A 24,110-nucleotide genomic window follows, 5' to 3' on the forward strand; every position below is an offset into this window, starting at 1 on the left:
AGGTCTATCTCAATTGATCCATATAATCAACTCGTTATTCAACTCAATTCAAAAGTACTTTATTAATCTCAAAGGCAAATAAAAAGTTGTCGTAACTCATATTACAGAAAGTTTTCCGCAACTTTTTGTAGATGCTGATGACTGTGGATCTCCTGTAGCAGTTTTTCTTACAGCGTAGCCTCTGACTGAAGACATCAGAGTTAAGAAACAAGTAACAAAGTACAAATACCTCGCTATCTATACTTTACTGGAGTCATTATTTTTTCGACAACTTTTTACTTCTTAATTTTTTTCTAATCCTTCTTCATCTACTTTGTAATCCTTACATTTTACATTTTAAAAATAAACTAATTAATTTTGTTTCATTTGAGCTCATTTTAGTTATGGCGTGCTGGTATTAAAATGAATAAATAAATAAAATCCATCAAGAAAATTTGTTTTATCCATTTCTTTGTGGCACCACCTTGTTGTTCACTATATACCAAAATAAATAATTTTTCAAGATAATGCAAAGTTAAATTTGACACTGTAACCATTAGTTATAGAACTAAGAAAATTAAATCTAAGGAAATTATCATCTATAAATGTGGAAAAAAATGTCCTTAAATAAGGTAGTGCAGTAAAGCATCTGTCCTTAACATTTTTTCCCGCAAAAAAATCAATCAGACAGCTGCAGCTGATTCAGAACGCTGCTACTCGAGTCCTCACTAAGACCAAGAGACTGGATCACATCCCTCCAGTTCTGAAGTCCTTACACTGGCTTCCTGTGTCTCAAAGAATTGATTTCAAAGTACTTTTGCTAGTTTATAAATCACTAAACGATTTAGGGTCAAAATACATTTCTGACCTGCTAGTACACTATGACCCCCCCAGATCTCTAAGGTCATCTGGGACAGGTCTACTTTCTGTTCCTAGGGTCAGAACTAAACAGGGGGAAGCAGCTTTCAGTTACTATGGCCCTAACATCTGGAATAAACTCCCAGAAACCTGCAGGTCCGCTGCTACTCTCAGTTCTTTTAAATCAATGCTGAAGACCTTTCTTTTTGATGTTGCCTTTCTCTAAATGGCATTCATTTCTTTACTGTTTAATCTTTTATACTGCACTGTAATTTGTATTCTTGTGTGTTTTATTCTGTTTTTATTTTTAACTGTTTCTTCTGTATTTTATTTATTTTTTTAACTGATTTTATGTAAAGCATTTTGATTTGCCCTGTTGCTGAAATGTGCTATACAAATAAAGCTGCCTTGCCTTGCCATCACTTTTATACTTTAAGTAGTTTTAAAAATGCTACTTTTACACTTTTACTTGAGTAAAAACTTAACTTCTACAAAAGTATATTTGAACCGGAGGATTTCTACTTCTACTTGAGTAATAAACATGAATACTTTTTTGGCACCTCTGGAAGACTTTGAGTTGTTGTACTACAGTCTGATAAAAACACCAACCCACAATGTTCTTCATTTAATGGAGAATCTATGTTTTTAAGACAATCTTCAGATGTTTTTAAGGACTTACTGGAACAAAGCCTCTTATTATTATTGGCTTGTTGAGTATTCTCCTCTGACGCTGCCACCCCAGCAGATGATGGCAGATCACATTCTCCACAACAAACTTATGGAAGATAAGCAGCATCTTGTTGTAAAGGCTGAAGAATCTAAGCTTCCTCAAGAATCACAGTCTGCTCTTTTCCCTTCTTGTAGTTGCTTTTCTAGTCCTGTTTGTTGGTTCATATTCTGGATCAGCTTATTGTTTCCGCACCATGCTGAGTAAATCATTGTTTTATTGACTGCTTATGTATTATTGAAATAAATTTTGATTTGGTAAAATAGTAGTCCATAACTCGTAGTATATATTGTTGTAATTGTTTGATTAAAAATGGAAAAATGCAGGTTCAAAAGAAGCTTATTTTGATGCAATAAGAAACTTTAATACAAAAATATGAAATAAAAATACAGAACTAACAAACCAGAATAGTAATAGGACAACAGTTTGAAATCAACAGGAGGAACAGAAAACCATGAAAAAGGAGTGTGAAAATTATACACCTTATCCAGAAACAAACCTGCCTGGTACCCCTGAACAATGCTAAACTTATTTTATTTTGGTTAACCTTTTAAAGACATCTACACAGATTGGGTGCTGTATTCGATTTTTCCTTTGACATAGTGAGTTTCAAATTTTTTCTATTAAACAGATTGCGTTCCTGCAAGTGGCACACATAGCAGAGTTAGAGAAACTCAGGTTCAACATACAATGGTTCTGTTAACATACATGTAAGATGAGGATAATGTTTAACATTCTTTGTGTTTATTTCAACACTCTTCAAACAGAAGATCATAACTGAGTTTAATGATCCAAGAGCTGCTGACATCATACAGTACATTTTTCAAAAGGTTTGATGTGGTAGGTGCAGTGAACATAACACGGTGCGTTTTGGTTGGATCACAGCTGTGTCTTTAATGGCATTGTTATGATCTCAGAGAACGCCTGCAGATTCTCAGGGCTGTGATCAAATTATATTGCCATGGTTTTGGTTTTAGGCTGGGCTTCAGACCTGCCACAAGCCTGACTGCTGTCTTGAAAGTCGGTTCAAATGTATTGTAGAAACAAAGCACCTGGTCTCCACACTTTGCCTCAATCTTTCTGGTTTACCCAGTTATACAAAAATAAAAGGATTTTCCCTGCAGCAGCACTTTACTTTTACAGTCACTATTATCACAGCTTATAATTTTTCTGTGTAAAACTTTGATGGCCTTATAGTCCCTTAAGAGCTATCACCATTTCCCTGCGTTATACTGCGCTACTTTCCACCAAATATTAAAGAGACAGATTAAGACTTTGTCACACCTAATGGAAAGAAGAACCGCAGCAAAGAGAAAGTTAACGCCATCATATAAGAGGAATGCGACTGTAACTAAGTACTATTTAAAGATTTTAGGCCGTAGCATTTGGGAGGATCAGGTAGTTGTAACACATGTTTTTGTTTTACAGGTAAAGCTCAAAAAATTCAACTTTTTTATCTTTTACTGATTTCCAAAAGTGGAATTCACATAGGCTACTACAGATTCATTACAACTGAAAAACCTCAAACCCCAGTTCTTGCTAATTTTTCATGAAAACCCCCAATTTTCCATGTCAGACAATTTGAATTTCCTGAGAATTCAAATAGTCATTTTTCAAAAATGACTGCCACCTTATGGAGGGGTTTGAGTCTCCCACTGACCTTAGGAACTATGGGGTCTGGGGGCTTTATGCCCCTAATAGGGTCACTCAAGGCAGACAGGTCCTATGGGACCAGACAAAGAGCAGCCTAAATACGTCTTATGATGAGTAAGACAAATGGACCTAGTGTTCTCTCGCCTGGACATGGGTCATCTGGGCCCCAATCTGGAGCCGCGCCTGGAGGTGGGACACATTGGCAAGCCTGGTGGCCGAGCTTTTACTCATGGAGCCTGGCAGGGCACAACCCGAAGAGGAAACAAGAGTCCCCCTTCCAATGGGCTCACCACCTGTAGGATGGGCCAAAGGGGTCAGGTGCAATGTGTGATAGAACGAGGGCGGAGACCTTGGCCTTCTGATCATCGGCTGAAGCTGACTCTTGGGACATGGAATATCAACTCTCTGGTGGGGAAGGAGCCTGAGTTAGTGCACGAGATTGAAAGGTACCGGCTAGAATATATATATATATATATATACACAATTTTATGCCTTATTCACAAGTTATGATTAACTGTTTGCACTTGGCACCAAATGCAGTGGATTTTATGTTAACTCATCGTTTTGACTCTTATTTCTATATTTGCTGATGATATTACAAATTGAAAATGTACTTTAATTTAGGTTTTCTAACAGTGGGATCTTACAAATCTGTAACATTTAAAAAATGTAAATTATCATTGGTCTATGTAAAAGGGCTAAATTAATTCAGATTAAAGCCTTTTCAAGGGTTAGAACAGCTTAGTCAAAGTCCACACTGAAAAAACTATATAGAAATAAGTAAAAAATTTCTTAAATTAAGTGTATTTACCCTTAATTTGACTACGTAAATGAGATGATTTGCCAATGGAATGAGTGTTTTTACTCTTTTACTAAAGATAATTAGACAAAATGCACTTGAAATAAGACATTGCAGTTTTGTTTTCTTATTTTAGATGTAAATTGTCTTGTTCCATTGGCAAAATGTCTCTTTTACCTCCTCAATCCAAGAACAAATACACTTATTTTAAGAAAAAATGACTTATCTAGATTTCGATTTTTTTCCAGTGCAGTCCTACATTTGACTAAGAATCAGTGTTCAAATATGAAAATCTGTTGTCAACAAATGCTCTAAATTTAGTCTGAGTGGCCTTACACAAACTTTGCCAGAAAACCCACTAAATAGTTTGGTTTCTAGATTCGTAAAATGTATACATGCCTCAAATTCCTACTGCTGTAAATGTAGCAAAAGGCATTTATACACTGAAGCAATATGACAAAGTTCAAGCATGAATACCTCCATAAGGTACTGAATGTTTTTTTTTTGCTCTGGCCAAGGATTGTTTTCATGTTTGTGTATGTTTTATGCAGAACACAGTTGGCAAAAAGCCTCGATGTCTGCTTCTAATGTTTCACTGGAGTACATTAAAGTTAATTGAAGTGCAGCAGCTGTCAAAATAATTCCCTGCGGATGTTTGCAACTTGGCAGCAAAGGATGACACCCAGCCACAAACTCCTTACAGGGCCATTTTTGTTTTTTTTCCCTCGTTCGGCAAATTACAGTTGTGTCAGTTAAATGCCAGTAGAGAAACTAAGTCTGAGACAAATGGAGAAAGCATTAAGAGGAAAGGGAGATGGATTCAATCAAACTAGATGGTGAAAAAAAAATCTCAAGAGGCTGGGAATCATGAAAACTAATGAAAATAATGAAAATAGCAAAAATTAATATCTAAATGTTATAAACCTAAATGTAACACTTATACACGCAGGAAGTAAGTGTTCATCACTTCCAAAGAGACTGTGTGAAACGAGCTCTAAGGAATATTTGGTTTGACTGTAAGTGATCCCCGTTCAAATCCAGCCAGTCAAACTGCTGCAGCTTCTGCAGGCTTTGGTTGGTGTGGAGCGCATCCATGCTGCAGGAACCCACTGGACTTCTGCCGCATCTATCTTCTCGATGTCTGCTTTCAGCTCTCTGAATGCAACAGCAATATCTCCATTGATAATTACATTATCAAACAGGTCACCATACTGACTGAGCAACAGTTCAGCCAGGTCAATCATCTCCTCAAAATCCTCCTCCTGTGAACCCAGAAAAAAGAAAAAAAAATGTTTGCATCTAAGAGAAATTTCCTTAAAGTTAGATAATGCAGTATTATTGCTTATTATACATAAACGTAGTTTATTTAAAAGCACTGATTAGCAGAAACATCTTTATTGGAAATTACTTAAATAATTTTATCTGGCTTTTTTGATGTATCATTTCAGTTTAATTTGGGCAAACTCTTCTTTACATCATGACTTCTTTGCTTGCATAACCCAGATTGGATCAGGCTGCTGCTGTTTTACAGATGACCACAGGTTTCAAAGTTTACTCAATGACTGCAAGGTAGCTGGTGTCGGGGAACAAGCCGTTCACTATTTCTTGATTTGTGCTCTGTTTAGGTTGCCAAATCTTTATAATGTATACGGTATCTCTGTATTTGGAGACACAAAGCCTCCTCCTGATAACCCCCCCACACACGTTTGTCCCAAACTTAAATCTAAGGGTGTAGCCGGGATAACACTTCCCTTTTTTTTTCTTTTTGAAATCATTGCATGTTCCATCCATAGGTGAATGCTAGAAATTCTTATTCTTTAAAGACTGGACACTTTCTTAAATGTTGGGTTTAATTTAGAGCCGCAACTAACGATTATTTTGCAAATCGATTAATCTGGTGATAATTTTTGCGATTAATCGATTAACATTTGTATCGCAAACGGTTCCTTAAAGATTTTTTTACGAAATTAAACCAGGGTAAATATTTTTTTTTAAATCTTTAATGCAAAATATATATTAATATATATTTATATATTTTTTTTTACAATTCTGATATAATTACGGTTCTAAGTGAGTCACTCTGTCAGCTAAAGGCATGTTTTAGGGTTTCTATACACCATTTAACGATTAATCAATTGCTAAATTAGATGACGATTATTGCAATATTCGAATAATCGTGATTAATCCAGTTAATTGTTTCAGCTCTTGTTTAATTGCTAATGAATTTCAATCTTCGTCTTGTGTTAAAACACACCTGAATGGCCCACATCAGCCACCCACTAAAACAACTGCTTTTACAGAGGTGCTCACAGTTGCTTATGATCAACTAGTCAGGTGTATTTTATTAGCATACTGCAAAAAGTGATCTAAAAATACATGTCTAAAAATAAGTAAATGGTTTAGAATAAGTTTAATTGCCTTTAATTTAAACAGATAAATAAGATGATCTGCCACTGGAATGAGTATTTTCTCCCTTTAAACAAAAAACAGTGTTATGCACCTGAAATGGATTTGTTTTTTTTCTAGTTCAAAACATACATCATGTTATTCTATTGGCAAATTGTCCTACATGTCTGCTCAAATCAAGGGAAAATACACTTATTACTTATTTCAAGGTAAATATACCTTTTTTATAATTTAATTAATACCAAGTGTCACAGCAGTTTGCTCCTATTTTTGTTGTTGTTGTTTGGCAATTGCCAATACACACACACACACACACACACACACACACACACACACACACACACACACACACACACACACATATATATATATATATATATATATATATATATATATATATATATATATATATATATATATGTGTGTGTGTGTGTGTTTTAGAACAATTTGTAAATGAAAAAATTCTAAACATTAAGTACATTTTAAGTTATTACCTTTTTGAATTTTCTTTTTTTTCACATTTAACATTTGGGGATATCCCCTTGGGGAGTAGTGTGCTGCCATTGTGCGGCGCCCGGTGAGCAGTGTGGAGTTAAGGGTCAATGCTCAGGGAGCCAAAGTGGAAGCCTTCGGAGTGAAGCTTGAACTCAGAACCTCTGGATTCCACTAACCACTAGGCCGCCACTCCCCCGTTTTATGTCATTTGAATAACTTGTATGAATTTATAATCAGAATCAGAATCAGAATCAGGTTTATTGCCATTGTTAGTGAAGGAGTTCACAAACTAGGATTTTTTAATGGTACAATCGTGCAACATGAAACATATAATATATAATAGGTAAATAAAATTATAAAAAATATCTAAAAACACTGTGGGTATAAGGCATGCAAAAAATAGACTAATATATACACTTAGGATAAAAATATGGATAAAAAACATAAAAAGTAAAATAGCATCTTACAAGGTAGTGCAAATAGAGCAGTGTGCAAATTAAATTTCCTTTAATGTAAACTTTCAAGCACAACTGTATTTTAGAACAAACTGCAAATTTGAAAAATAGAAGGATAAAGAACCATGTAGCTGAAACTGCACCGGCAGACCACATAGTTACATGCTCAGAGTAAAGGATAAGAAATGTTTTTAAGCCAGATGTGGTTCCAGTTGAAAGCAGACTCTTTGGATTGGCCTGAACTCTTTGAAGGTTTTGATTCTTGGAAAAGAACCAAAGCCATGCAGCATCACACATGTTTAACTTCACTTTCTTAATAAGGCCCACAAGGACAAACAGGGTCCATCAGTAAATGTGAGGTCATAAAGCAGTTAGAAAAACCCCACATTATTTTCCTTTATAAATGCATGCATCCCCTAAAAAGAGTGGGCTTGTGTTTGAAAACAGAACAAAACAACAAAATAGGTTTTAATAAACTGAACCATAATGTGCTTCGGTTATTGCCTTAAACCGTAGCACGCTTAGTGCAAACCTTTATTTAGGCAAACAGCCAAGTACCAAGGAAACCACCCACATAGTAACCCTAACCTCTGCTCTGTCTTAAATGTCTCTAAGGAGAAAATTACTGGGTTAAAACAGTATGTGTTTCTGATTTTTAAGGCCACACTGCCCTTGCTTCACAAGCTGTGAAGCAAGCACCTGACTTCCTACATGATGAGTGGATATTTTTGTTCCAAAGGGACAAGGAAGCTGGACTGAGTTTTTGGAAAGTTAATCCAGCTAAATACAGAGTAAGCCTGAAAGAGAACTTCTTAGAGGCTGCAAAAGACTTGAGACTTGGGCAGGAGAATGGAAGCTATTCTTAAAATTGCCCCACTGTGGTGACCAAACTGGTTAATAAATGCTTACCTATACTTACTTATGTCTGAATGGGCAGCAACACCTGTTAGCAAAACTGTTAAAGAAGTCTGCTCAATTTCTATACTTTTAATGTAGCAAAAAATGTCTACACTGTTAGAGACAGAAAAAGTAAAAGAGACATAAAATATGAGACTGCACTAGTGCAATAATATTGCACTGTCAGAATAACATGGCTCGCTAACAGTGCTAGCAGTTGGTATCTCTTTTGAAGCCATATTCATGTTTTTTTTCAGCTAGGGTTGGGGTTTATGTTAAATTACGTTGGAAAAAATATTATTTCATAACAAGGATGCCAAAACCAATTTAGGGTCAGTCTACACTCATTGCACTGAACCAATTGAATAATGAACAAATGAAATATCTGTATATGCCAAATTAATTAGTGAAGAATCTTTTGAAGCCCTTGCTAATAAATTTATATCCATATGTATATATATTTGTTGCCTAAACGGGTTAAGGCTTTGCAGTGGTTCTTCAGTTCTATTTTTCAAAAGACCAATTGATGATGGCAGAGTCTGATAACTTTTTCTGTCTTCAAAATGCTCAAAATATATTTCTTAAAAGACCATTAGTTTTGTGTTTAATAGTTAATATACTAAAAACTGATAAATTAATTAGTTACTGTAAGATGTTCCAAATGAGAATATGCTCATCTAGTAGGGGTGGCCATATAAAAAGAGCACCAACTTGTCAACAAAAAAACCCAGAATTTCATATATAGGTTCTCTATGGGTGTGTCCACGTCTGCCTTAACCCCTCACTATATAGAGCAGGGACTGTATAGTGGACTGTATAGTGAACTCAGTTAACTGACCGTTCAGTTGACGGCTTCTTTTCCCTCCCCGTTTGTCACGTGATTCCAGCTCCCTATTTGGTGCCTGTGCCATGTTTGTTCTCTCTTGCCCCAAAACAAATCCCATTATGCTTTTTGAGGAAAACTCTTCCAAAGTGTTTTATATATATATATATATATATATATATATATATATATATATATATATATATATATATATATATATATATATATATATATATATATATATATATATATATATATATGTATATATATATATATATATATATATATATATATATATATATATATATATATATATATATATATATATATATATATATATATATATATATATATATATATATATATATATATATATACATACATATATACGCTTCTCTACCGATCATCATTGAACGCTGCTTTCAAATCCCCTTTTTTTTTATCCAATAGATATTCAGACACTGATATAAAATGGCATAACCCCATAAAAAGTTACTGACCTGGATAAACCCAATACAGTGCTTTATATAGGGGTTAGGGCTCATGTTCAGACACAGCCTATAAATCAATAAACCAATCTTAAAAGCTTACGCTGAAAATATGCTTATTTACTTACTGTAAACATCCTGACTTGTTTACTATCCTCCTCACAGACAAATTTAGCTCTCCGCCTGGTGAGGCGAAGCTCCTCAATCCTTGGGGGCTTCACAAACACAATGTATGGTTTGTATTCAGAGGTGTAAACAAGTTTTATCTTCTGCAGTGAAAAGAAAAGAGGAAATGGGCAAGATGAAGATTAAAAAGTTTGGTTCAGTCAGGAACCTTTTCACGTCAAGTGCATCCATATGCATTGCTCATGCAAAATTATGCATGTGCAGCAATAAAACCACCATTAACTCTTTTCTGTAGCTAAATTACAATATACCTGGAAAATAAAGAATAATATATATTTTTTATGCAGAGTGTAGAATGATATTTCCCACAATGCATTGCAAAACAGTTACTGCTCCTTGAATTAACTGATATGCTGTCAGGCCCAACAGATTTAATGCTCAACTGTACCTGCTAGTTTTGCATATCTAAAAACAAAAAAATGTGCAAGCTTCTCTTTGCAAAGTATGCCAACTCAGTTTGAATGGATTTTAAATATTTATGTTGTGTCAAAGATTCTTAGTTAAATTTAGGTCTGGACTTTGACTGGGCCATTGTGATACATGGATATGCTGTGTTATAAAACTATGGCTCTCTAACTGTGGTTTAAGTACCGCTGGTGATACTTTGCCTGCATTTAGTGGTTATTATATTGAGTTTCAGACATCTTGATTCAGGTTGGAAGACAATAGAATATAAAGATGGACATCGCTTGTGACATAAAACTCTGTAACTATTTTATAAAATTAATGATACTGTATTTCTTTGGGTTTTGTACTTTATACACTGTCAACAAGTTCATGATGTAGAATATAAAGCAATGTTTGCATGAAAGAATGAATGAGATATTACATGCTAGAAGAATAAGAAAATACATTTTGTGTTTTGTTTGTCTTGTTTTACCTCAATATTTCTCACTCCATAAACACAGGAAGCCATATTAGATTTTCAGATCAGGGCCGGTAAGAAACCTGCAGCTTTCTTATTCAAGAGGACCATTTTCAGTTTTTTCAACAAACTTCTTTTACATTGAAATTAAAAGTGAAAAGAAAAATGAATCCAATTTCTAAACCAACTAGAAGTTGATATGGAGATGTTTTTTGCTTTTTATAATATATTTGGACAAAGTGAACTTTACCTGCAGCAATATTATTTGAGTATGTGAAAGATGTTTGCATAGGTAGCACTTAACACGTTTTAGATCTCAGTGAAACCGTTTTCTGCTGTATGTTTAGTCACTGTTTTGCCAGATTTACAACCACCTTCCAATCAGTTCCAACCAGCTTCCCAATCTCTGTTGAGGAAATCAGTGGTGTCAAAAGTACACACATTTGTTACTTAAGTAGAAGTATAGATACTGCAGTTTAAAAACACTCTGGTAAAAGTTGAAGTATCAACTTGACCTCTTTACTCAAGTAAAAGTGAAAAAGTAAGTGCTCCAGAAACTACTTAAAGTATAAAAGTATAAAGTAACCTTAGAAAAACGCCAGATGCCACTATATGAATTAAAAGCTCAATTTTTGTCTATTTCAAAAAATTCTTTGAGATAGGGCCAAGGATGAGGGAGGTCTTGTTGGTCTCTGTCTCCATCTCCCGATACGCTCTCACCTGTGTCCGACCTTTCAGACATTTAGACATGTTTTTCTGAATCCGACATTGTAGCATGGCATAGACAATTCACGTTTACAGTTTGAAGAACACCTGCTTGCTTCTGATGAACTAACCAATGAGTGTTTGCGTTATACGACTCATCCAATTACACTAGTTTTCACTAGATGTGGATGGAGCCAATGATCTGCATTGGATGGCGCACATGACGTGAAATATATATTTAGAAACATTAAACCACAGGTAACTAATAAAAAATCAGTGGGGTCCGAATAAAGAAAATCAACCAGTAAATGTCAGGAGACATTTTTAATGATCTGTTACTTTAAACAGAATTTAACACTCAAATAAAATGACGTATTTATGCATTCATGTTACACTGAATTAAAAAAAAAAAAAGATGAAAAAATAAAAATAGAAATTGCCAAATATTGCATCCTGTTCTATCTGAGAGGAGTTTACACTTGTATGACTGTATTCCTGTATATCCATCACTAGTTAAAAGACCAGATTCAGCAAATGCAAATTCTGCCCTGTAAAACAATGACAGCGCAATTGTCGCTGTACGATCAGAAGCCTCATTTGGAGCTTTTAAACAGGCTTTTGAAAAACTCTGATAGTTTGCTGCTGTAATATTATAGATTTTTTAGAATAAAAAGCTAGCAGATGTGAATAATCAAAAAATAACAGAAACACAGTTATAGAGCATTCAGTATTGTAAGAAAGCCACACTGTTTCTGAATAAATACATTATTGTATGAGTTACGTTCCGTTTTTGTCTCTTTCCTTGTAAGTATGAAATGTCCCATGCTCCCGAATGCACCATAGCTGTCTGACGCTCGCGAATGCGTCACACTGGTCTGTGTATGCGCGTTTGATTTTCAGCTGAAGACAAAGCTTTGCAGTTTTAAAACCCACGTCGGATAATCGCTGTTTATAGTTGTGTGTGAATAACAAGAGACTACAACAAATAAATCAGCTTTACCTCGGACAAAATCTTTGGATTTAATGTTGTTCATAACATCGCAGTCCGCTAATCCGTGACCTGTGCTTTAAACCGAAGCCAAGAGTAACGAGTAACGATTGTTTTAAAAATGTAAGGAATAGAAAGTAAAGATACTTGTGTGAAAATGTAATGAGTAGAAGTCAAAAGTAGGAGGAAAAATAAGTAATGGAGTAAAGTATAGATACCTAAAAAGTGTACTTAAGTACAGTAACGAAGTATTTGTACTTCGTTACTTGACACCTGTGGAGGAAATACATTCCCACAGCATAATGCTGCTATCTCAATGTTTGACAAGGAAAATGATGTGACCAGGGTTCTAGTTTTTCCCCAAAAGAACATTTTTGATGCTGACCAGAAATATCACTTTTGGTCAGTTGTGAGCAAAGTAGCTTTTATTTTTCTGGCCCCTGAATGGCTTGTATTACACTATAAATGCAGAATTGAACTGTTCTGGCCTGATGCAATAATTGTTTTTTTATTGTGCTGTTGGTTCATTAATGTTCTTTAACAAACCTGATTGTGATGTTATAAAATGAGAAATAGTCCAAGTGGTGCGAATGCTTTGCAATGCATTGTAACTGATTATTAATAAAACTGTGAATATAAACAAGAAATCATCTTGTAAATGTCATGCTTACACTTGGGTGCACATCAAGGAGGCACACTTTTCCCTCAGCCATCACTCTCTGGACAGAGTCCAGATTTGACCCATAGTAGTTACCTCTGTAATGTCCATACTCCACAAACCTTACAGGTACAGTGAGGGAAGGAGAAAGCAGGGAAAGATGGCTTTGAATGGATGAACATAGATAATCAAACAGATTTAAAACAGGACTATTTATTCCACACCTGTGATTGAGAATGAGCTCTTCAAACGCCTGAACTGTAACAAAATGATAATCCACCCCTTCTCTCTCTTTACTCTTCTTCTCCCGTGTTGTGTCTGAAAAAATGAAACGCCTCCTCATGTTTGCAAAAAGAAGAAATGTTCTAGTGTGCTGCTATAAAATTCAAAAGTAATGAAACCTCAAGATGTGCAACTTACACGGCACACTGACGCCATAGCGGTCCGGGTCAGAAATCACCAGCCTCCTCTTCAGTTCGCTCACGCCAACTCCGCTGGGCCCTCGAGGCACGGATCAAAACACAGCACCCAGAATGTGGGTTTTAATTCTGAATATTACAGTGTACTGATGCTTTTCATGAGACGAGCCCAACAGCAAATGACACATCTGTCTTTGTCATCAGAGAATTAGAAACTAAATGAAAATCAGACAGACGAAGCTCTGATTTCATTCTAACAATGCTGCTCAAACAGCCTACTGTCTGTTCAAGGCCTAATGCTCCTACACTCTCTGGAAAAACCATATCATTCTCTCTAAATGTACCATCTGTAAACCCATGCAGTATCAGTGTCACAATAATGTAGGAGCGCACACATTTGTCCACATGTTCGTTCAGTATTGTAGCAGCTGGGACTGATGCAGAGCCAGATTGCATCAGTCTCTAATGGGGAGCAGCCTTAAAGCAGGATTCCTGTCATACCTGCCTTTTCCATCACTGGACTGCATGAGTTTGATACATGACCAAATATCTAGTTTATGGACTTGCTACCCTTTCAGTGCTGATGTGCTCCACAGCTGCTCTGAAAATCTGCAGAGGAGTATCATCAGGCTCACTGGATGATTTCTTTCCGTTCTTAATTTCTTTTCAAGGGTTACATGATATGTGGGGCATTACTTGCATCGGCTGTCCGAGGGTAAATGGGTCTTTAGTTTAGAATGAAATGTGCAAGCAATGCAAACAATAAGGGCTTTCAATGTGGGTAGAACTCGTCCATCTGGTTCTGGATTAATAATCCTATAGCTTTAGCTTTTTCCTGTCTAAAACGTTTATTACCAGTGACCTATATTTTCCTAATGATGACCTAATGATGTCTACTGTCAATGAGGATCCTTTGCAGCCGGCAGTAAAAACAGAACCAGAAGTCGAGGTAGGCACCAGCTCAATTAAAGGAGTCTATATCCAAATCCAAGCGGTTTTAAGCACGCCAATATGATGATAAACCACCTGGCTGACATCATGAGGGATCTTATTCACAAGCATTTGTCTCTTTCCTCCCATTCAGCTATCTTTTATCTCTTCTCTACATGACCCTGCTTTTGCATCTCTTCGGTTCTTTGTCTTTTTTTTTTTAACCTCCCTGTATGCCTTTTTTTATCACTTCCCCACATTTCTTCCCTCTTCCATTCCCCTCAGTCCTTCTATGACCTTCAGTTGTATCCTATTATAACATTAAAAAGACCTCTGGCGGGGCTCAGTCTGGAATTCCCAGTGGGGAGATAGAGCTCAAAAATACACAGAGCAGACCTGCAGGATTGGCAGAGAAGTGAATGTGGGGTTGGACCTCTGCATTAGTTGAGTGAAGACGATATATTTTAACTGGAAGATTTCTGACACTGTTTATGTGGTTATGATGGGAAAGGATTATTTTTTCAAATCAAAAGTGGGGACATAAATCTTCATCAAGACATAACATTTTCTTTTGATCAACCACAGATTCTGTATTTTTCTATTCTTTGTTTAAATAAATAGGATGAAGGTGTTTTGTGTTCTCACGTTGCCATAAAAGCAGTGGATTGATATAAGGCAGAATTCAATTGAGCACAGCACCATTTATTTTTTTTACACATAACTCAACAATTGCTACATTTTTGCTTTGAGTTTCACTGGATTAATTTATCGGAACACTTGTGCACATCAGGTAAAAAAATCCAGACTTTGAATTTAGATGCATTTTAAACTTTTTTTTACATACCAACCAGCACAATGAGTCTGTGTCTGTCATTTGGCTCCTTATGGTAGGGCACCACCTCTATATAAGTAGGAGGACAGATGGCACCGTGTACCTCAGAGTTCCACCTCCGTAACTGAGTAGTTTTCCTGGATCTGCTGCTTTTTCGTCCGAGTCGGAAACTCCTCCTCAGACCAGCTGGGTCGACAAAACAGACAATAATCATTAAACAATGAAGTGTTTGAAACTTTTTTTTATCTAAAACTTGCTATACCACTATAAGTCATGCATTTTCTTTTTTTTGACAAAACCACAATTCTTATTTGTATTTGTTTGATGTTGGAATAAGTAGACCATTCCATATGGGTTAAACATTCACCTGTAGTTGAGTTATCGTACGGAGAAAAAAGGAAAAACGATTGAAGAATAGAGCTTATTTTGTAGGTTTTAGAACACTCCAACCAGGGACTGAAGTTGAGGATTAGCAATAGCTATAAACTCTTTGTGCACCACATCATTTGCCATGTTGCTGCACTATATATAAAATGGATGTTGATTAAAAATATAAAATATATAACATGCAAAAACATTATTTATTCATTTCATAGCTTTTATCAGAAGCTCTGAGCAAAATTACAGTTGTCCTTCATATATATATATATATATATATATATCACACAATTATCTTATCTTTTATTTTTATAGTGTAGTTTATTGTGTATTTTACTTGTTGCTGGATTTTTGGATTAAAAAATCAACTAGATAGTTCTCTGCAGGTGAACGTCCTGTCATGTCAGGGGCTTCAAATCAGCACAAAGGAAATTTAATATGGATGCAAAGCCCATGAAAAACAGTGTTATGATTACAGTTTTAAGCATTATATTTCAATTTCTGAAATGTCTACCATAATAAACCACAGGCAAACTACTAGATGCATTTAGACTGAGAATAACAATGAAATAAGGCAATATGATGCACTGCTGCAAAATCTCTATTAAAGAAAGATGCTAATGGCTAAAAGTCAATGGAAGTTTCCATATGATGTAAGTACCCAATTTGGATGATTACTATTTTAGCTTAGATTTGATTAGATGCTGATGCATTGTAGAATAACCTATTTTATCTTATTTTTCGGTTCAGTTTTAAAGCTTGTACAACAGGAGCATTTTTTTCACATTGACTATTCAAATGGACCAATAAAAATGACAGAAAAAAAAATTATTGCAACAGCGGAAAACAATTTTAACTGGTCTTGTTCTGAAAAGAACAATGTAAACATCTCCTAATTATGGAAGGGACTCTATAACAACAGGGTCAGTTGTGAGGGCAGGACACCACAGCAGCACTGGATGTGCATTAGGAGGAGGGGGGACGAATGAGAATGATAGATGCTTTGAAATAAATCCCTAAGTTTCACCAAAAGAAGCTAAAGTTGGTAGACTTTTTTTAAAGATCAATTGATTAATGGTTTCAAAACTTTTGATTTTTAACTATTATTAGCAGATGAGTTGATAAAATAAAAATAGCAACAAAGTTGTCAAGTTTACTTGTAGCCTTGGTCCTACAAGGGAAACAATCAGGACAAACAACAAAATAATTGCACACGCTTATATAAAAAAAAGCCACCTAGTGGAGTAGTTCATCAAATATCTTTGATGCTTGGAAATAATCCACAAATGCATGGAGAGGATATGCAAACACAGTGCAGAAAAGCTCCTTGTCAGGACGAAAAAACAAAGCACCTTCTTGGTATGATGATACAGAACAGAGCTAAAAATGACCTTGGGTTTCATGCAACCCTCTTTAGGCAGGGATACATAAAAAACTGACCTCAACATAAAAGCCCATTGAACTGAAACCATTAAACATCTGACAGAACCAATGTTGTTTCATATATATGTATTCCCACACAATTATTTGCATTTCAATAGTAACTAATCTTTATATGACTGGTTGCACTGTAGCATCACAGCACTGTAGCATCACAGTAAGTACAACTTTCAGGTTATTTAGTGCAAAAAAGAATGAAGTGTGTTTTTTTGTTTCATAAAAGGTATTAGATTTTATTTGATCTACATTTTGTTTATGAACAACCTTTTCTATTTATCACAGCCTGTTCAACAGTTTAGTTTTGCTGAAATTTCACAGATTTTAAAACAATATTATAGTTATTTCCTTTGAATCATTGCATTACTTTAAGGCTTGCTCATTTCTGGCTCTGTAACAATAATTCTTTTAACATTTTGATTCTGTTTGGGTGCCAATTAAGAAATTGAAAAATTATACAGCTCAATTCTAACGATGAGGACTGACTGAATGGCAGACTGTAAGGGCCATCTATTTCTGAAACCATCAACCCTGAGATCAAAGCTCTGGTGTTTAGCAAAACATGAGCCATGTCTCAGAGAAGACACATCTCAGCCTGTCACGCTTTGCTGGTGTTCTGTCTGACATCCAGCTTCTATAACGCGGCCGTGGTTTGGCTCCTCTAGCCAGGTTCGTTCTCCCTCATGATGTTAACCACCATTATGTCTCAACGCCAAGTCTTCTTTCACTAAATTTAACTCCATGCCATGTACAGAGAATAAGTATTCTCTGCTAAAATGGCCGGATTTGAGTTTTATTCTCCGTCACAAAGTGCTTAAAGACTTAGACAGACACCAGTTAGAGGAGCTAAGTGACTGTAAATGATGCTGTCTTATATATTATTGAGACAATTCCTGTAACTAAACACAAATAATACCACGCTCTTTAATACTGTACATATGGGTTGTGTCCTTGTGCTGCTCTTAAAAAATGTAGTCGTAAGAAAAAAATAAGAATGCTCTATAACTTGTAAATTAAAGCTATATTGATGTAAAAATGCACAATTTTATCATACAAGTGTGTGATTTTGTTATTTTATTTATGTTAATTCATTATGCATGCAAAAAAATGCAAAGAAGAAATTGCTGTTAAATGTTTATTTTAGATGCCCTGGCGCCTCTGAGCAAGTACTGTACTTAGTTTATTATGCCAATGGATCCATTCCAATAAGACCTTACCTTCTTAGCTTGTCACCACCCTTTGTAATCATTTGCTTAAAGGCAACTACCTTAGCAACAAGGCCCAAGAAGAAAATGTATCATTGGGTTTATTGATGAACAAGCATAAACCTCTAAGACATAGAAAAAAAATATTGTTTTTTTAAGTCTAAAGACCTTAAAGCACCTCAGCCCCAAATTTAAAACTGTGATGGCAGCATCATGCTGGGGACACTTATTAAAGCAACGTTTTGGGAACTATTTACACTGCAAAAACTGGAAATCTAAATAAGTAATTTTTGCTTAAATTAAGTGCATTTTTTCTTGAATTTAGGAGGTAGTTGAGACACTTTGCCAATGGAACACGACAATTTACACTTAAAATAAGAAAAAAAACAACAACAAAGTCTTATTTCAAGTGCATATTATCTAGTTATCTTATTTTAGTGGTAAAATATTAATTCCATTGGCAAATCATCTTATTTACCTACTCAAATTAAGGGTAAATACACTTAATTTAAGAATTTCTAAAACCTATTTCTAGATGGTTTTTGCAGTGCATTAAAGTTGACCCTGAAATGTCATAGCTACAACATTTTCATCAAAATGTCATCTTTATATTTCCGTATCCTCTCTACACTCATTTGCTAAGTTGTAATATGTTTTACATCTTCATTGTAGAAGAAAAAATGTCCCCAGGTAGGGATAATTTGGCTTTGATTGTCCATCGTCTCACCAATGTGAATTCCTGTTATAGCTCCATAGTCCACATCCTCTGTGACTGGAAACACTGAAGGAGAAAAAGGGAGATGTGTAAAAAAACAAAAAAAAGGGGAAAAAAAGTTATGTAGCTACAAAAATATTTAAAAAAAATTAAAACATTAAATTTCGGCTATTTGTTTATGGCTTGAGAAAGCTAGATTAGCCTTTGATACAGTAGATCATTTTAAAACGTGAATTAACATACAAATCTGTTTAAACTGGGGTTTTGCTGAAGGAAAACTTATAAAAAAGAAGGAAAAGTGAACTGCCAGTACCTTCACTGTCATCTGTGGAGCATGTAGAGCAAAACAGAGAAAGTCAGTATGAGTGGGAAGGGCAGCCAAGCCAACCTTCCATAGGACCATCTTCCAATCAGTTAAACTTCTCATCGTCCAAAAGGTTTATTGGAATGTCTATAAATGACACTGATCACCTGCTGGCTTGGTTTGAAGATTCTTGAACAGGGCTCTGGGTCGTTGCAATGCAACTCTTCTGCAGAGGTTAAAAAGTTGGACAAAATAATTATAAATTGTCTGAATTTTTCCTTAACTAAGAGTGGGTGGCTGTATGGAAAGATCACCTTTCATGCAGCTGCTTCGAAGGGATGAGGCCTGCTCGACTGCTGCCGTCTCCAAGGCGACAGGCCTGCCACCAGGTATCATCGTCCGTGCTGACAACCTGGAGGACGTCACCTCTTTTAAAGGCCACTGCTGCCTCCTTACAGGGGATGGTGGGATCCTCCGTGGGATCATAGTCAAACAGAGCCCTAACAAACAACTGATGAATAAGAAACACATTTTCTTATCTTAAAAAAAAAAATATGAGAAGTGAAAAATCTATGTACTCTGGCTGCTTTTCCATCTCTACTTTTGAACATCTGCATCCTGACAACAAACACATCATTTCTTAGCTCCCCATGTGTCATTTTTGAAAAACGACTCCAATTACTGAAAATCATTTCAAAAATTTCGCCTGCTCTCAAAACAGTTTCCAGCTCCCTCATCTAATGTGAGGACAAAGTGGCTGTGATCCATAGTACTTTATGGATAAAAAAATAGCAAATTGCGAATGTTTCTGCAAAATATAACATTTCATTTATATATTTAATTTAAGTGAAGCCCAAACACTGATGGTGCCAAATGAATCTAATTCTATCGACATATGCTGAGGAACAGGCTATGGAAATGACAGCAAAACTGGATAATACAAAGCAACTTATCTTATTACATCCATTTTTGTTACATATAGGTGAAAATAGTATTTTTGTTAGTTCTGTGTAACAGATCAACACAAAAAACTTCACAATTGTGATATGGAAGAATATAAGTAGCTAGAATACATTTATAATCCGTCGCCTTGAATCAGTCCTTAAAGAACCATCTTATGCTGCCATTGTATGTCTTTATGATCTTTGCACATATTGATTTCACCCATTCCTCTTTGAAAAGAATCACATTTCATTTAAACTGGAAGGACAGAATCCATGAACATCAAATTTTAAGCTTTGTTAGAATATCTTTGTGAGACTGAGGTTTTGAGTTGGGACAGGGTTGCTTTAATAAACATGTTGTAAAAAAAAAACATCTAGAGCTTGGTTAGTGTCCTGCTGGAAAGTCAACCTCCAACCTGGTCCAAAATCTTTGAAGGATTTCTCTTAAAGGTTTTCTTCAATCAGTGTTCATGTGCCTTCCATCTGCTTATCAACGATGACTAGCTTCTTTTACATGCAAAGATTCAGTGTCAAATAATTACCTGGTTTCTGCTGTGAAACTCTGCAGCTCCTCCAAAGTTTCCATCATCCTTTATTCTGCTGCTATCATTCATTTGCAGCTTACCTGTCCCATTAATTAATATGGATGGTTATATCTTGTAAGGCCTGCAGCCATATTCAGATGATGGATTGAACAGCTTGGAATATCGTTTTATTGTCTAAACCTTTAAATTAAACTTATTTTAAATTTCCTGTATGTCTATATGATGCTAAATATTTGTAACAAATATCTGAGGCCTTTTCAGAACAAATAAATGAATGCTAAGTTTTAATTAAGTACAGATAAAATCTACATATATACTTTCTTTGTAATTCATTTTAGCTTATACGTGTAAACAAAAGTTTCAAAACATAATGAACTAAAAATGTGAAGGGGGAGGGGGATCTTCAATAATCATCTCAAGTTTAATCTACAACCATAATCTCAGGTGAACACTGAGGGTCATGTAGAAACCCTGACTGTTAAAATACTAAGACAATATCAAGTCGCAAAGCATTTAAAACTGACTTTAATATCTGCTTTACCTTCGTCAAACATAATGACATGTCCTCGTTAGGAGATCCAGGAATGATTTTCAATTTAACAGCATCCTTAGAGCAAGCCTACAACAAACACAAAGAAACTTTTTTATGTTTCTGGTGTAACAAAAAGAATTATTGCTGATAATAAAACAATGAAGTTTTAAATAGCTAAAGAGATCAATTAGGTATAGGGGATGAGTTCAAAATGATTGTGTGGTGGATGAGAACACCTTGTGGTTAAAAATAATACACATAAAAAATACACTATGTAAAAACTCTTACATTTATACCATACAAACATTTCTGACAAAAAATTGTTAATTTTTGAACAGACATGAGTCAGATTTCTTTAGGTAAAAACTCATATTTCCAGTCTTGAAATCAAACCCAAGTTCGTTCTCCAGTTTGCCTTCCACTTATACTGTAAGGTACATGTTGTAATTAAAGCTACAGTAATATTCTTACCACTTGCACTTCGGACAGATTGTATTTCACTAAATAAGTTACAGAAACTCAGAATTTCATATTAACTTTTTGAATTTCTAAAATGCAGGGAAAATACATTTCTATTGACTAAAATTAGAGTTAGCCTGGTTGCTCAGCACAATAATGTACAAATCGCACCAAATTGAGGACAAATCATACTGACAACATCTCTTTTGATTGTACTAAAAGGCTTTTAAATAATCCATAAAAGCTTATCTTAAAGGGACTTTAAGATAAGCTAACTAAAATAAGATAAATAAAGGGTCCATCCTGATGGCGTTTACTTAGACTTAGACTTACACAGAGGGTATACAAAGCGAAATCTCCTTTTGTACAGCTCTCATGACATTTCAATTTCTTAAAGTGCAGCAGTGATTAAATGTAAAAATTGTTGGAGAAAATGTTTATTTAGTCCCGTTTGAGCCTATAAGTAATTTTTGCACAGGTTATTATTAGCAGACATTAAAACTACTGTATATCTTTGCCATCTCCGGGCAGTATTTACTTATGCATCCATCATCTTTGCACCTTCAAAGGGTTTCGCTCCCGCTTCAGTAAACATCTTTTATATCATATTATGAATGGCACTCATGTCTTATCCCTGTTTGCATCATTTTTTTTATTTTTTTATTTCTCTTTTTCACAGTTGATTTTAAACTTTTCATATTTCTTTTTGCACACCTGCTGGGGAAACGCCGACTTAGTCTGCTCCATAGCTACCCTGTTTACTCATTCCATGCATGCCCTATACTGTCAGGTGGCCTCTTGATGGTAAATACTGGAAACACTTTACAAACAAATGGAGTGAGTAATGTGCCTGACCAGAAGGGGAAGGATTTCTTTGGGCTTTCTGTGCTCCAGTGAAACTCCATTCACCTCCTTCAGCTCATCCCCTTCATGAATCAGACCTTCAAAGGGTTAAAAACACACATCATGCTGTTATTGCCATTTTGTAATAAAATAAGCTCACTGAAATCAAACATTTGGTTGCTTAATGCATTCACTTACCCATCATACATTTCCCAACTATTTGAAAAGATTTTGAGAACATGCAAGACAAACTGTTGCAGTAATCTGAGCTTTCTGAATTTACATGGAACATAACAGCTTATTCTCCTTCATCTAATATCTGCATGATGCAGGTCATTTGGTTGAACTGAGGTTACTACACTATTCCCCACTTAAGAACAAAAAAGGATAAGAGCTCTTGAAAAAATACCTTATGTTTGCAGAAGTCCCTGTTCGCTAAATTATAAATATTTTTGGCAGATTTATTAAAACTGATCACGAATCAGAGAAATTTTTGAAAAATGTAAATTCATTTAAAGTTTACAGGGACTGATCAATCTAGTAGTTTCAATAATGCAAATTAAACATTCAGAATCTCATTGCTGTTTACATGCATGTCTTAAAAATACAAATATATTTATTTTCACTGCCTTTAACTTTTTCTATATCCAGTTTGCATGAACATTAACAACAGTGTAATTAAGAATGAAATTATGGCTATCACCTTCTTTTCAATTTTTATTTAGTATACTTTGAAATGTAGTTACAACAAAACAAATTGGAGTTTTATGTAAAAAAAAACATGTTTTCAATGCCGGTTGAGTAAAAGACATTAAGCTTTTATATTTCAACTTAATATTATATTAACAATAGAATTTTTAAGCTGTTTAACTTACCGGTCTTGTCAGCTGAACCTCCTCTGATGACCCTGGCCACAACGATAGCCCCTGTGGATTTGTCTCTCTTAATTGTTGCTCCCTTTAGAATAGAGATTAATAATCAAAAAGAGAACCAACAAAACAAAGGGAGGCAAAGAGGTCAAACAATGGAGTAAACAAAAGAAATAACATATTGAATTTATTATGGCATGTTATTATGGAAATCTTTTGACTTAGAGCCCTATCTGGCTCATGCAGTATTTTGTTTCATAGAAAGTCTACTTAGATGCCCTCATGAGGAGCTGAAAAAGGTTATCCAAAACCAGCGTTATTTACAACAGATGTTATTGATGTGGTGCAATGCAAGACTGGAAAGAGCATCTGATGCAGTTGGCTGGCTGCAATCATCCCCCGCTCGGGTGAAACCCTGTTGTCTGGAAAATGGGAACATGTTGGATCAATCAGTGGGCCAAAGTCAGAGAAAGGTTAGTCCTCTTCCAGTCTCCGATCAGGATCAGTGCTCAAGTATGTTCACCATTAGTCGTCCAAAGTGTCTTTGAAAGCAAGCCTTAGCGAACACGTGCCTATTTGATAAATGAGTCACTGAAAACATTTGATTTTTCTTCTGGTTTGCAATATATCTACAAACCTTGGCAACAGAAAGTGATAAAAAAATGCATGTTCTCTTTAACCTGAATGGAGTTTTAAACTTAATTTAAAGGTAATGT

The 24,110-nt window shown here is 35.2% G+C and overlaps 1 protein-coding gene across 1 annotated transcript in view; it reads right to left on the reverse strand.

The window, feature by feature from the left end:
• Window positions 1-5,047: 5,047 nt before the first annotated feature.
• Window positions 5,048-24,110, reverse strand: part of LOC119779308 (MAGUK p55 subfamily member 7-like) — a 31,488-nt gene continuing 12,425 nt past the window's right edge. Inside the window, exons 7-19 of the mRNA XM_038278908.1 lie at window positions 23,401-23,482; window positions 22,538-22,623; window positions 21,233-21,310; window positions 19,517-19,713; window positions 19,370-19,428; window positions 19,212-19,223; window positions 18,911-18,964; window positions 15,176-15,349; window positions 13,403-13,483; window positions 13,207-13,300; window positions 12,996-13,104; window positions 9,709-9,849; window positions 5,048-5,278 (exon numbers count right to left, since the gene is read on the reverse strand). Of these exons, the coding sequence (XP_038134836.1) occupies window positions 5,048-5,278; window positions 9,709-9,849; window positions 12,996-13,104; window positions 13,207-13,300; window positions 13,403-13,483; window positions 15,176-15,349; window positions 18,911-18,964; window positions 19,212-19,223; window positions 19,370-19,428; window positions 19,517-19,713; window positions 21,233-21,310; window positions 22,538-22,623; window positions 23,401-23,482 (1,398 nt within the window). The remainder of the gene's footprint in view (window positions 5,279-9,708; window positions 9,850-12,995; window positions 13,105-13,206; window positions 13,301-13,402; window positions 13,484-15,175; window positions 15,350-18,910; window positions 18,965-19,211; window positions 19,224-19,369; window positions 19,429-19,516; window positions 19,714-21,232; window positions 21,311-22,537; window positions 22,624-23,400; window positions 23,483-24,110) is intronic.

Source organism: Cyprinodon tularosa, unplaced genomic scaffold, assembly GCF_016077235.1.
Source record: "Cyprinodon tularosa strain WSP-4 unplaced genomic scaffold, ASM1607723v1 ctg145, whole genome shotgun sequence".
Classification (NCBI taxonomy): domain Eukaryota; kingdom Metazoa; phylum Chordata; class Actinopteri; order Cyprinodontiformes; family Cyprinodontidae; genus Cyprinodon; species Cyprinodon tularosa.